Raw genomic sequence first — 12,922 nt, forward strand, 5'->3', positions numbered from 1 at the left:
ACACACACACACACACACAGGTAAAGCTCTGTACTTATTGCTCTGTAGTTATGAATGATCCCACATGGGGGCAGCAGAGTCCTTCTTATTAGAATTGACAAGGATTATATGTGCACACGGGGCCATTCAAGTTCTACGCTTGTGCTCAGAAGGCTGTGAGTTTAAATCCCAACAGTGCCTGAAAATAATGAACATTTATTCTTCATATAAAGAAGCCGCGTATATATATATATATATACAGTGTATCACAAAAGTGAGTACACTCCTCACATTTCTGCAAATATTTTATTATATCTTTTCATGGGACAACACTATAGAAGTAAAACTTGGATATAACTTAGAGTAGTCAGTGTACAACTTGTAAAGCAGTGTAGATTTACTGTCTTCTGAAAATAACTCAACACACAGCCATTAATGTCTAAATAGCTGCAACATAAGTGAGTACACCCCACAGTGAACATGTCCAAATTGTGCCCAAAGTGTCAATATTTTGTGTGACCACCATTATTATCCAGCACTGCCTTAACCCTCCTGGGCATGGAATTCACCAGAGCTGCACAGGTTGCTACTGGAATCCTCTTCCACTCCTCCATGATGACATCACGGAGCTGGTGGATGTTAGACACCTTGAACTCCTCCACCTTCCACTTGAGGATGCGCCACAGGTGCTCAATTGGGTTTAGTCCATCACCTTTACCTTCAGCTTCCTCAGCAAGGCAGTTGTCATCTTGGAGGTTGTGTTTGGGGTCGTTATCCTGTTGGAAAACTGCCATGAGGCCCAGTTTTCGAAGGGAGGGGATCATGCTCTGTTTCAGAATGTCACAGTACATGTTGGAATTCATGTTTCCCTCAATGAACTGCAGCTCCCCAGTGCCAGCAACACTCATGCAGCCCAAGACCATGATGCTACCACCACCATGCTTGACTGTAGGCAAGATACAGTTGTCTTGGTACTTCTCACCAGGGCGCCGCCACACATGCTGGACACCATCTGAGCCAAACAAGTTTATCTTGGTCTCGTCAGACCACAGGGCATTCCAGTAATCCATGTTCTTGGACTGCTTGTTTTCAGCAAACTGTTTGCTGGCTTTCTTGTGCGTCAGCTTCCTTCTGGGATGACGACCATGCAGACCGAGTTGATGCAGTGTGCGGCGTATGGTCTGAGCACTGACAGGCTGACCTCCCACGTCTTCAACCTCTGCAGCAATGCTGGCAGCACTCATGTGTCTATTTTTTAAAGCCAACCTCTGGATATGACGCCGAACACGTGGACTCAACTTCTTTGGTCGACCCTGGCGAAGCCTGTTCCGAGTGGAACCTGTCCTGGAAAACCGCTGTATGACCTTGGCCACCATGCTGTAGCTCAGTTTCAGGGTGTTAGCAATCTTCTTATAGCCCAGGCCATCTTTGTGGAGAGCAACAATTCTATTTCTCACATCCTCAGAGAGTTCTTTGGCATGAGGTGCCATGTTGAATATCCAGTGGCCAGTATGAGAGAATTGTACCCAAAACACCAAATTTAACAGCCCTGCTCCCCATTTACACCTGGAACCTTGACACATGACACCAGGGAGGGACAACGACAAATTTGGGCACAATTTGGACATGTTCACTGTGGGGTGTACTCACTTATGTTGCCAGCCATTTAGACATTAATGGCTGTGTGTTGAGTTATTTTCAGAAGACAGTAAATCTACACTGCTACACAAGCTGTACACTGACTACTCTAAGTTATATCCAAGTTTCATGTCTATAGTGTTGTCCCATGAAAAGATATAATGAAATATTTGCAGAAATGTGAGGGGTGTACTCACTATTGTGATACACTGTATATATATATATCAATGAAATGCAGAGGACACTGTTGACAGCCAGACAAGCTTTACATCTCCATAGAGCTGCTGTGTACAGTTTGTTCCTTTCTTACAGCAGTATTTAAAACCTGTGACCCTGTAAAGCCTGCTTGAATGTGAACAGTGACACCTGAGTTTTAGCAGCTTCATAATGACAGGTGTTTTGTGGTGTTTAGATTTAATTTATCGTCCTGATCAGAATTTTTTTTCTCAACCTTAAAAACAGCATATTTTATACACAACAGTAATGTGCAGAGATCTAACCCTGCATGTAAAGAAGATCTGTGTGTTTATTCCTAATGTGTGTGTGTGTGTGTGTGTGTGTGTGTGTGTAGTCTCGTCTATATGAAACTCAGAAACAGCTGCATCAACTGCGCAGACACACGGCTCAGATGGCATTACCCATGATGCTTGGCGTCCACCGGCCGCTGTCACGTGCACAGTCGTCACCGGCTTCCACCTCACACACACAGCCTGAAAAATCACTCACCACGGCAACCGAGCCCAACCTCGGCCAATCACGCTTCACTACAGGTAAACACTGACCAATCAGATCAAACCTCAGGTACTTTCATAACTCTGTTTATTTATCTGTATATAACCTTATTAATGTGTGTGTGTGTGTGTGTGTGTGTGTGTGTGTGTAGGACTGATGTATGACTCTCAGATGCTGAAGCACCAGTGTACATGTGGAGATAACAGCTCTCACCCTGAGCATGCTGGGAGAATTCAGAGCATTTGGTCTCGCCTGCAGGAGCGTGGCCTCCGAGCGCAGTGTGAGGTAACAAATAATCTATACCACCCTACTGCCCCACAACGCCCTACTGCCCCACACCACTCTACTGCCCCAAACTGCCCTACTGCCCCCACACCACCCTACTGCCCCAAACTGCCCTACTGCCCCCACCCCTGTATAACCCCCACCCCTCTGTTTTTGGGTGTAGAGTATTCGTGGACGTAAGGCGACGTTGGAGGAGTTACAGTCGGTTCACACAGAGCGTCACGTTCTGCTGTACGGCACAAACCCCCTCAACCGGCTGAAACTAGACAACCGCAACCTAGCTGGTAACAAACACACACACACACACACACACTTAAACACACACACTTACACACACACAAACACTCACAGACTATATACACAAACTAAATATATAATTATATATTAAATTAAATGAAGAAAACAGATTTAACACTAAAGTAGGTAGGATGTTGGAGTGTTGTTGATGTTTGTGTGTGTGTGTGTGTGTGTGTGTGTGTGTGTGTGTGTTACAGGGATTCTCTCTCAGAGGATGTTTGTTATGTTGCCGTGTGGAGGCGTCGGGGTGAGTACAGCATTACTAACAATCAACATTCATATATCAACACAGCATGGGGGTGAGTGTGTGTGCTGGTGTGTGTGCGGGTGTGAGTGCGGGTGTTAGTCCGGGTGTACATGCTGTACATAATGTGTGTTCGTATGTCATGGGGGCGCAACCACACACAATTCATATCAACATGTTTGTGTTAACGTAGCTGCACGTTTCTACACACACACACACACACACACACACATTTACACACTCATATAAGCTGAGATACACACACATAATTAGTAGAATCGTTTTCTACACACACACACACACACACACACACATTTACACACTCATATAAGCTGAGATACACACACACATAATTAGTAGAATCGTTTTCTACACACACACACACACACATACATATTTACACACTCATATGAGCTGAGATACACACACGTAATCAGCAGAATCGTCTACTACACACACACACATTTACACACTCATGAGCTGAGATACACACACACGTAATCTGCAGAATCGTCTACTACACACACACACACACACACACACACATTGACACACCTATGCATTCTGATACACACACACAGACACATTAGTCATATACACCAAACACACACTAGTATGCACACACTGATATAAACACACATAATTTACTCCACACACACACACACACACACACACACAAACACTGATCAGTTTCAGCAGTCGTTCCACTATAGTGATTGGAACAATGTGCAGGCCTCAGGATAAAAGACATTCCTTCCACACACACACACACACACACACATACACAGTGCCAAACCACAGATAGAAGAAAGGGGAAAAAACTAAGAGAAGCAACAAACAATAGTGGAATGCATAACCTCATCCACCCATCTACCCCCTCAACACCCCCCCCCCCCCCCCCCCCCCCACGTACACACACAGACTCACAATCACACACACACACACACTTTTATGTAAATACACACACATGCTTACATTAACACAAAGTGCACGTATATGATTGAGTTCCAAACTGTCTCTGATTGTTAGAGCTGCTCCTCAGGAGCTTCACTCATCAGGTTTATGGGATTAAATCTCCACACACCAGTTTAGTTTCACATCATTGTGTGTCTGATTTTAATAATTTACATGTAATGATCTTACAGGTTTAGGCAGATGTTTGGACGCTGGTTACCTTCCAGATTCTGTTGATTAAATAAGTGATCATGTAGAAGAAGCAGATCTCTACACGTTATACATTTAATGATGGTTTGAATTGCAGGAAAATGTCTAACGTTGTTCTATGTAGAGAACATTTATTAGCATTATTAATAAGTCTGTGATTGAATCTACAGGTAGATAACGATACGATTTGGAATGAGATGCACACGTCCACGGCAGCACGGATGGCAGCAGGAAGTGTAACGGAACTTTCCTTCAGAGTGGCGAAAGGAGAACTGAAGGTCCGTCATACACAAACATTTTAGGATTGATGTTCCTCCCTCATCACGTCTTTATTCTGAACTCTTGATGTTCAGTGTGTCTTTATTCACGGTGTAATTGTTGTTCTGCAGAACGGTTTTGCTGTCGTCCGACCACCTGGACATCATGCAGATCCTTCAAACCCGATGTAGGTTCTTCTCACTGGGAATCATTTATACGTACAGAATGATCAGGAGCTGCTGCAATAAATCTGAGGGAATTTCTCTTTCTCTATTTCAGGGGTTTTTGTTATTTTAACTCTGTAGCCGTTGCTGCTAAACAGCTCCAGCAGAGACTGAACCTCAGTAAAATCCTCATCGTTGATTGGGTAAGAGCAGCAACCTGGTTTACGTTTAGTGGTTAAGTTACTGGACTAGTTAATGGAATGTTTGCTGGTTCTAGCCCCATCGCTGCCAGGCTGTCATGGGCCCTTAAGTGAGGTCCTTAACCCTCAATTGCTTGAATTGCATATGGTCTGTAAAACACTCAATCAACATTCAGTCCACCTCTAATCCTCTCTAAATCTGCTCCTTACTGGATGTGTTTTACTGTCATAAAGAATTGATATACAAATACCAACCAATCAGATACCAGGATTCTCTGGTAAAATGAGAGTAAATATTCAGTTTAAACCTTTTTGATTTCATTTATTCTTTAGGATGTTCATCATGGAAATGGCACTCAGGAGATCTTCTACTCCGACCCCAGCGTACTGTACATCTCTCTACATCGATACGATAATGGAAACTTTTTTCCGGGCAGTGGAGGAGCAGCTGAGGTGAGACAGACGGACACAAACCAGAAAAGATTCACTGATTTACTAAACATGTTTCTGCATCATGGTTCTCTGTGTCTGTATCTCAGGTGGGTTCTGCTGCAGGTGAAGGCTTTAACGTGAACGTTGCATTCACCGGTGGACTTGACCCCCCGATGGGTGATGCTGAATACCTCGCTGCATTCAGGTGAGACAGCAGAGTGATTATTTACAGTGATGATGATGGTGAACGGTGATGGTTGATGGTTCAGCTGCGGTGTGGGTGAGATAGGTGGATGAAACAAAACTCATACTAAACATATAAAACGTTTTGTAATGTTGGTAATATTTACGTTAGTTTAGTACCACAGTTCTTTCATACTTGCAGCCATTAACACATTTACAAACGTCATTCACTCATATTTAGCTTGTAGTTTCCTTCTCTGAGGTCTTTGTGAATCTATGTGTGATGTTATTGAGGTTTGGGAGAGGATCACTAGGATAAAGCTGTAAGCGGTCTATGCTATACCAATCTGTCCTAAATCATTATTTTTTATTTTTTACCACCTAGTACCTCGTATCTTCTAGTGTCCCCAAAATGATGGAGGAAAGTCATAACACCAAGATCAGTGATTACAATCAACATCTGAAAATACTTCAGTATTCAATAACTGTGTGTTTACTGAACTGTAAATTTACTGTAAGCTTCATATTTATTTACTTAATATTTAAAATGTTTAGCATTTTGCTTTGCTACTGAGTTGGTTTGAACGTTTATCACTGTTATTGACTGAACATGCTGGTACTGTGAGGACAGTGATGTTAGATGAGCTGCAGGATGAAATAAGCTGGTAGGTTCCTGCCTGTTGGAGGAAGATCATGTTCTCCGTCATTATGTGAGACGAGTCAGTGGAACTGAATGCTTATAAATTATGAAACATAAAGACATGAAACCCAAACAGGAAGCAGTAACTGTAGATAAACCTTTTAGATGTTTAATAGAAGACTGGATTAGGAACAGTGTTCTGAACTCTAAATCCTGGATGTTTTGAACTCAGTTGGATGTCTGGAGTAAAAATTCTGTACAAGATGGCAGTGTTACCGTCGCTCAGAACCCAAATCATTTCCAGCTTTCTCCATCTATCAGAGTTAAACCCACCGCTCCAGTGCTTAATCGCCACCGGCTTCAATAAAGTGCCCTGGTATTTTTGATGAAAAGCATGCTGGGGTTTTGGCCAAGAGCCAGGAAGTCCAAACCAACCACAGACGGGCTGGGTGGGCTGTGCACCACCAACAGGTCTAACAATCTCACATTGACTATTCCTCCTTTATTTCCTCGTTCTACGTTGTTCTTCATTTCTCTACGCTCAAACCGTCGCGGTTCTTTTCCATGCAGGGGAGCGTGGGTAATTTTATTGGTCTGGAAGGAGGCAGGGTTGGATGCCCGATGAGGGTGGTGAAATGGAGGATTGTGGGTAATTAAGAAGAATAGTTCCCAGATGCCGGGCTGTCGGTGACGTGAGTAGAACGACAAGCTCTAAATAAGAAGCAGATGCAGATGGAGCTTTGAACTGAAATGATGAGCTCAAACTGAGAGAGAGAGGCAGAAGAGAAAAGATGGATGGACAGACGGAGACAGACAGAGAGAGGAAATGAAAAGATACGATCGAGCGGTGGCACCCGGACTGACCTGCCACGTATCGCTATCATACGCTGCTAAACCGAACGAGACGTATGTTTAAATAGATCAAAGGTCAAAGAAATGATTTCTTACTTTCATCTCCTCCTGATGAAACCTGTTAGATCTTGATCCTGAACTTGATCCTGAACTTGTTGTAGAGAGTAAGAATGTATATAAACTCTTATCTGTGCTAATATAGAATATATATGTTACAGTTAGAGTGACTATATTAGATAAAATGTTACACATCAACAACCTTTAAAAACACCATTAAAAGTAGTTTCTGTTTAACGCCTTGTACAGGACAGTGGTGATGCCCATTGCTCAGGAGTTCCTCCCAGACATTGTGCTGGTCTCGGCTGGGTTCGATGCTGCAGAAGGACATCCAGCTCCATTAGGAGGATATAAAGTCAGCGCTAAGTGTAAGATTATCAGCACACACATAAAAGATCTTCTCGTGTTCGACTGCATTACTCTGTCCCTCAATTCTTACTGTCCCTGTTACTGAGAAGCACCTCTATAGCATGATGCTGCCACCACCACGTTTCACTGTCGTGCTTGCTGTTCTGACCAATGAGTTTTCATCTCTTTAGTCCTTTATATTATTTATGTCTTTTACTCAACAGTGGCTTCAATCAATTCTATTTCATAATTATTAGGCCCACTGTGGTCCTGGCACTCTTAAAGCCTTAGACGTTTGTGTATATCCTCACCCTGGTCAATGCCTTGCTACAGGGTGATGGTGGAGGTCCACAGATGGTTCCTTGGACTTTATGGTTTTGGTTTTAGTCCTGACAGTGCAGTGTAAATTGGGGGCCCATATACTATGTCCAATCAATTCAGATTTCAGCAGGTGGATTCAGTTCTTGAGTTTTGGAAACATCAAGGGTCATTAAAGCAAACAGGGTGCACTCGACCACAGTTTGGGGTGTCACAGCAAAGGGTGTGAAAGATAGATAGATAGATACTTTATTTATCCTGAAGGAAATTATTGAGCGATTGAAGGTAATTAATAAGTGAATAAGTGATTTCAGTTTTCATTTTGTCATTCTGGGTGATTGAACTTTTTCCATGATGTTGGATGCATCAGTTAGTATATAAGTAGTGTATTATAGTGCAGTGTAGTGTAGTATAGTACAGTATAGTGTAGTAGAGTGCAGTGTAGTACAGTAGTGTAGTATAGTGCAGTATAGTATAGTATAGTATAGTTAGTATAGTATAGTGTAGGGTAGTGTAGTATAGTATAGGGTAGTGTAGTATAGTATAGTGTAGTATAGTATAGTGTAGTGTAGAATAATAGAAGTGCATTTATTTTATGGATGTAGCTGAAACACCTGAATGTAATTAGAAGGCGTGTCCATACAGTTTGACCATGTAGTGCATACACACACAGTACTGAGTGTTGCTGATGATGCTACTCAGGTATGATTTATTCTTTATAAATGTTTTCTTTCTGTGTGTGTGTGTGTGTGTTCAGGTTTTGGGTTCCTGACCGGGCAGTTGATGAAGTTAGCAGGAGGGCGTGTGGTGTTGGTGCTGGAGGGGGGTCATGATCTCACGTCTATCTGTGATGCATCAGAGTCCTGCATCAGTGCTCTGCTGGGTCTGGAGGTCAGTCTACATCACACCAGGGTTCCTCTGGAGTTCTGAAGGTTTTGTTGGGTTGGGGTCATGGTGCAGGTACTTAAATAATCTGGTTAGCACATTTATCCTGGTTAGTATGGTGGTGGATCTGAAGTGATGAACAAGAAGATCTACAGATTACCAATCACTGCAGAACCTTCAGGAGCTGTTCAGTCGTGATTAATGTTATATATCAATATGTCAATTAATGTTATATATCTTATGTATCTTATGTTTTGTGTGTATATAATGTTAATGTTATATATCTGATGTTTTGTGTGTATATAATGTGAGTTATATATCTGATGTTTTGTGTGTATATATAATATTAATGTTATATATCTGATGTTTTGTGTGTATATAATGTGAGTTATATATCTGATGTTTTGTGTGTATATATAATATTAATGTTATATATCTGATGTTTTGTGTGTATATAATGTTAGTTATATATCTGATGTTTTGTGTGTATATACAATATTAATGTTATGTATCTGATGTTTTGTGTGTATATATAATATTAATGTTATATATCTGGTGTTTTGTGTAAATATAATGTTAGTTATATATCTGATGTTTTGTGTGTATATATAATATTAATGTTATATATCTGATGTTTTGTGTGTATATAATGTGAGTTATATATCTGATGTTTTGTGTGTATATACAATATTAATGTTATGTATCTGATGTTTTGTGTGTATATAATGTTAGTTATATATCTGATGTTTTGTGTGTATATACAATATTAATGTTATGTATCTGATGTTTTGTGTGTATATATAATATTAATGTTATATATCTGGTGTTTTGTGTGTATATAATGTTAGTTATATATCTGATGTTTTGTGTGTATATATAATATTAATGTTATATATCTGATGTTTTGTGTGTATATATAATATTAATGTTATATATCTGATGTTTTGTGTGTATATTAGGATCAGTTACCTGATGACGTGCTGAAACAGAAACCGAACTGTAATGCAGTGCAGTCGCTACAGAAAGTCCTGCACATACAGAGTAACTGTCTGACTTCATAACTGTCTCACTTCATAACTGTCTCACCTTGTAACTGTCTCACTTTATAACTGTCTCACTTCATAACTCTCACCTTGTAACTGTCTCACCTTGTAACTGTCTCACCAGGGCATGTCTTTCTCACTGCTTGCATTTACAGGATTAAAGTAGTTATAATTAGGAGAGGTTAGACCCTGACCCTAACCTTAACCCTAACCCTGTACTATATTACTGTTTATTTCTCGCTGTTTGTTTGGCAGCACGATTCTGTCGAGCTTGTTTTTCAGATTTTTTCTGATTTTACTTTATTCACTTTTTATGATCTCAAAGACTGAAACAATTTACAAACAAAATTACAAACTACATAAAACATTACCATGGTAACATCATTAGCGATGTTTCTGTGATGCTAATGCTCAACCTGGCGTGAGGAGCGTTTGTTTAGTTTAGTTACAATAATAATCTGATAACGATGCACTCCTCTTTAATTACTGCCAGGTGAATGCTGAGCTCGTCTCTCCTTTTTCTCTTTTAGACCAGAAATGTGAGTTATGACTCGAGTGGACTGAGTAGCTGGTATTGTGATTACTCAGTTTTTATTCCTCTTCTTTTATCTCGTTGATTAGGTCAGTACTGGGAGTGTTTGAAGCCGATGATGGCTACAGTAGGCAGGTCGTACTTTGGTGGCCAGAATGGAGATTATGAGGAAACTGACACAGTAAAAGCTCTCGCCTCGCTCTCTGTCGGAGTTCTGTCCAACAGCAGGTATTAATTTATATTTTAATATCTTAATTACACATTTACCTGTAATTATCTTTGTAATTAATTATAATACATCAATTATTACTCACATACATTTATATCATTGTTATAAAGAAGAATATTGATATAATAAATAATATTGTGTGATAAATCTACTGAAAGATGTTTTTGATGTTTTTAGTTTCTACATTGTATAAAATTATAAAGATAAATGTTAATTATTATTTTTTACATGAGTAATGTTTAAACCATTGTTGGAGAAGTTGTAGCAGTGTAAGTACCACCCACACACTAACAGTTCACATATTTAAACATATTTAGTAAAGCTCACTGCCAGACTAAGCGTTTACGATGATATTTATGTGGTAGATTATTTGGGGCCCCAGCATGAGGCTGCTGAACTCACGTTGCACTGGTTTGTGTCCTCACACCCACAAACTGAACTGGTGCACAGTACCGTGAACTGGGTGTGAAAGCTTAATTATTATTTATTATTTATTTTCAGAGGTGATGATGAGCCAATGGAGGAGCACGACTCTGTTTAATCTCTCCCTCTCTTCCTTATGAACAACTGTCCAATCACGAAGCAGTTGTACATCACATGACTACAAGTGAGTTTTGATTCTCTCACTGCCTTAAGACCAGCAGTGCCTCTGATGACAGGAACTGTGGTGATGTCACTTCCTGTATACCTCTATGCTACATATCCTGTGTGTTTAGCGGTGTGGCTAAGGTAACGGCCTCCGCCAGGCCCTGTGGATCCTGAACTTTTTCTCAATGCACTTCCTGTCAGGTGAAGGACCAGGATGAACTTGAAGCTGAACCTGTCTCACTCCAGTTTTGTTGAAGACCAGATTTGAAGCAAAGATAAAAAACCTCATTTTATTGTGTTTGTATGAACAGTTACTGTGAGGTGAGATCATCTTGATGATGTCACTTCCTTCAGTGTTAACCACTAAAGAAGTAGCAGGAGAGGACTGGGAGCTGTGGTTTATTTTCTGCTTTTATTGCACTGTGCTTTCTGTAATGTGAACCTGATTTTATCCAATCCTAGAGGATGAGCGTCCTGATGTTAAAATGAAGTTTACTTAAAAGTCTGCACTTCATCAAGAGGAAACAAGAAAACCCAACACACAAACACACTGAGTTCATAAACAACCTCAGGACTCACACACTCACTGTGGATTAGCTTCATAATGAGGTTGATTAAATCTCACGCGTGGTTTTTATACTCAGGCTGAAGATTCAGGTTCATCGCTGATTTCATTTTGGGTTCTTTTGGTCGAGGCGTCACGATTGCAGGATTTTGTTCCCTATAATCACACCCAAATCTAACATAAAGATTAAGATTTATATTGGAGCTTAGCACTGTTATCCATTAGAATCCATACAGCAGCACTGAAACCTCTGAGAGAACTGAAGCGAATGATAAGCCTATCTCTCTTATAAAGATTTAGCTTGTTTTAAAAGTCTGAGGATGTAACTGCACAGAGCCTAATTCAGCCAGTGTTTTAATCATTTATGGCTGCACTTATTTTATATAAAATTTAAAAGATTTGGAACCACAGAATTTCTTCCAGCAATCAAAATTAAAATCAACAATTTACCTGCAATTAAATGTTTATTCTATATATCAACAACTAAAATAAATACTCATTATTTCCACTATTACTCAGTTTCTGTTTCACTTTAAATCAACAATGTCTTAATAATTCTATAATATAAATTCAATTTGCATTGTTTTAAACCACACAAGCCCACCATTAAAATAAACATTTTAGGGTTAAAGTTCAGAATGATTCATTATTATTACTGGAAGAAATTCTGTTTATTTATTGGAATCAGATCTCAGTTCAGCTCTGTGTGTGAAGAGTTTAGACCACAAGTGAATTTAATCTACTGTATAACTTACAACCCAAACAACTTAATTCTGTTCTGTTCCTTCTGTACTTCTCCATTCTTTATTTAACCTATTTTTATTTTATATTTATTTTTCAATTGTTTTTCTATTCCTGTTTCATTTTATTCCATCTGTCAGTTTTTGTTTTGATTTTTAACTCAACTAGTGTATTATTTTATTTCTGTCCCTTTATTTAATTCTATTCTGTTTCACTCTAGACCACTAGATTCTATTACATAATGCTCTGTTAGCTTTTCATTTTATTATATTTCATTCTGTTTTATTGATCTCTCAACTTCAACTTTATTCAATACTTCAGAGCATTTTATTCTACTGTATATTCTACTGTATTCTTTTTTAGATCAGTGGCTCTGAACTGGGGGCTGTGACCCAAAATCATTACATTTCAAACTTGTAATTTAAAATTTAATCTAATTTAAATATTACATTATAAAAAAATAAAAATTATATACTCATCACTTTCACTTAAACCTGCTTTTTTCATAAATATATAATTACTGTCACTCATAATCATGTAAATATTCA

At 39.5% G+C, this 12,922-nt stretch overlaps 1 protein-coding gene across 3 annotated transcripts in view; it reads left to right on the plus strand.

Moving 5' to 3' along the window:
* The window catches only part of hdac7a (histone deacetylase 7a), a 61,149-nt gene extending 49,028 nt beyond the window's left edge, over window positions 1–12,121 (plus strand). For all 3 annotated transcript variants that reach the window (XM_063015812.1, XM_063015811.1, XM_063015813.1), the window contains 14 exons: window positions 2,189–2,387; window positions 2,501–2,634; window positions 2,798–2,918; window positions 3,129–3,178; window positions 4,510–4,617; window positions 4,729–4,784; window positions 4,877–4,964; window positions 5,295–5,414; window positions 5,501–5,598; window positions 7,375–7,493; window positions 8,549–8,682; window positions 9,636–9,717; window positions 10,341–10,479; window positions 10,982–12,121. In XM_063015812.1, coding sequence (XP_062871882.1) covers window positions 2,189–2,387; window positions 2,501–2,634; window positions 2,798–2,918; window positions 3,129–3,178; window positions 4,510–4,617; window positions 4,729–4,784; window positions 4,877–4,964; window positions 5,295–5,414; window positions 5,501–5,598; window positions 7,375–7,493; window positions 8,549–8,682; window positions 9,636–9,717; window positions 10,341–10,479; window positions 10,982–11,021 — 1,488 coding nt within the window. In that variant the 3' untranslated portion in view covers window positions 11,022–12,121. The remainder of the gene's footprint in view (window positions 1–2,188; window positions 2,388–2,500; window positions 2,635–2,797; window positions 2,919–3,128; window positions 3,179–4,509; window positions 4,618–4,728; window positions 4,785–4,876; window positions 4,965–5,294; window positions 5,415–5,500; window positions 5,599–7,374; window positions 7,494–8,548; window positions 8,683–9,635; window positions 9,718–10,340; window positions 10,480–10,981) is intronic.
* Window positions 12,122–12,922: the final 801 nt, after the last annotated feature.

Source organism: Trichomycterus rosablanca, chromosome 19, assembly GCF_030014385.1.
Source record: "Trichomycterus rosablanca isolate fTriRos1 chromosome 19, fTriRos1.hap1, whole genome shotgun sequence".
NCBI classification, from domain to species: domain Eukaryota; kingdom Metazoa; phylum Chordata; class Actinopteri; order Siluriformes; family Trichomycteridae; genus Trichomycterus; species Trichomycterus rosablanca.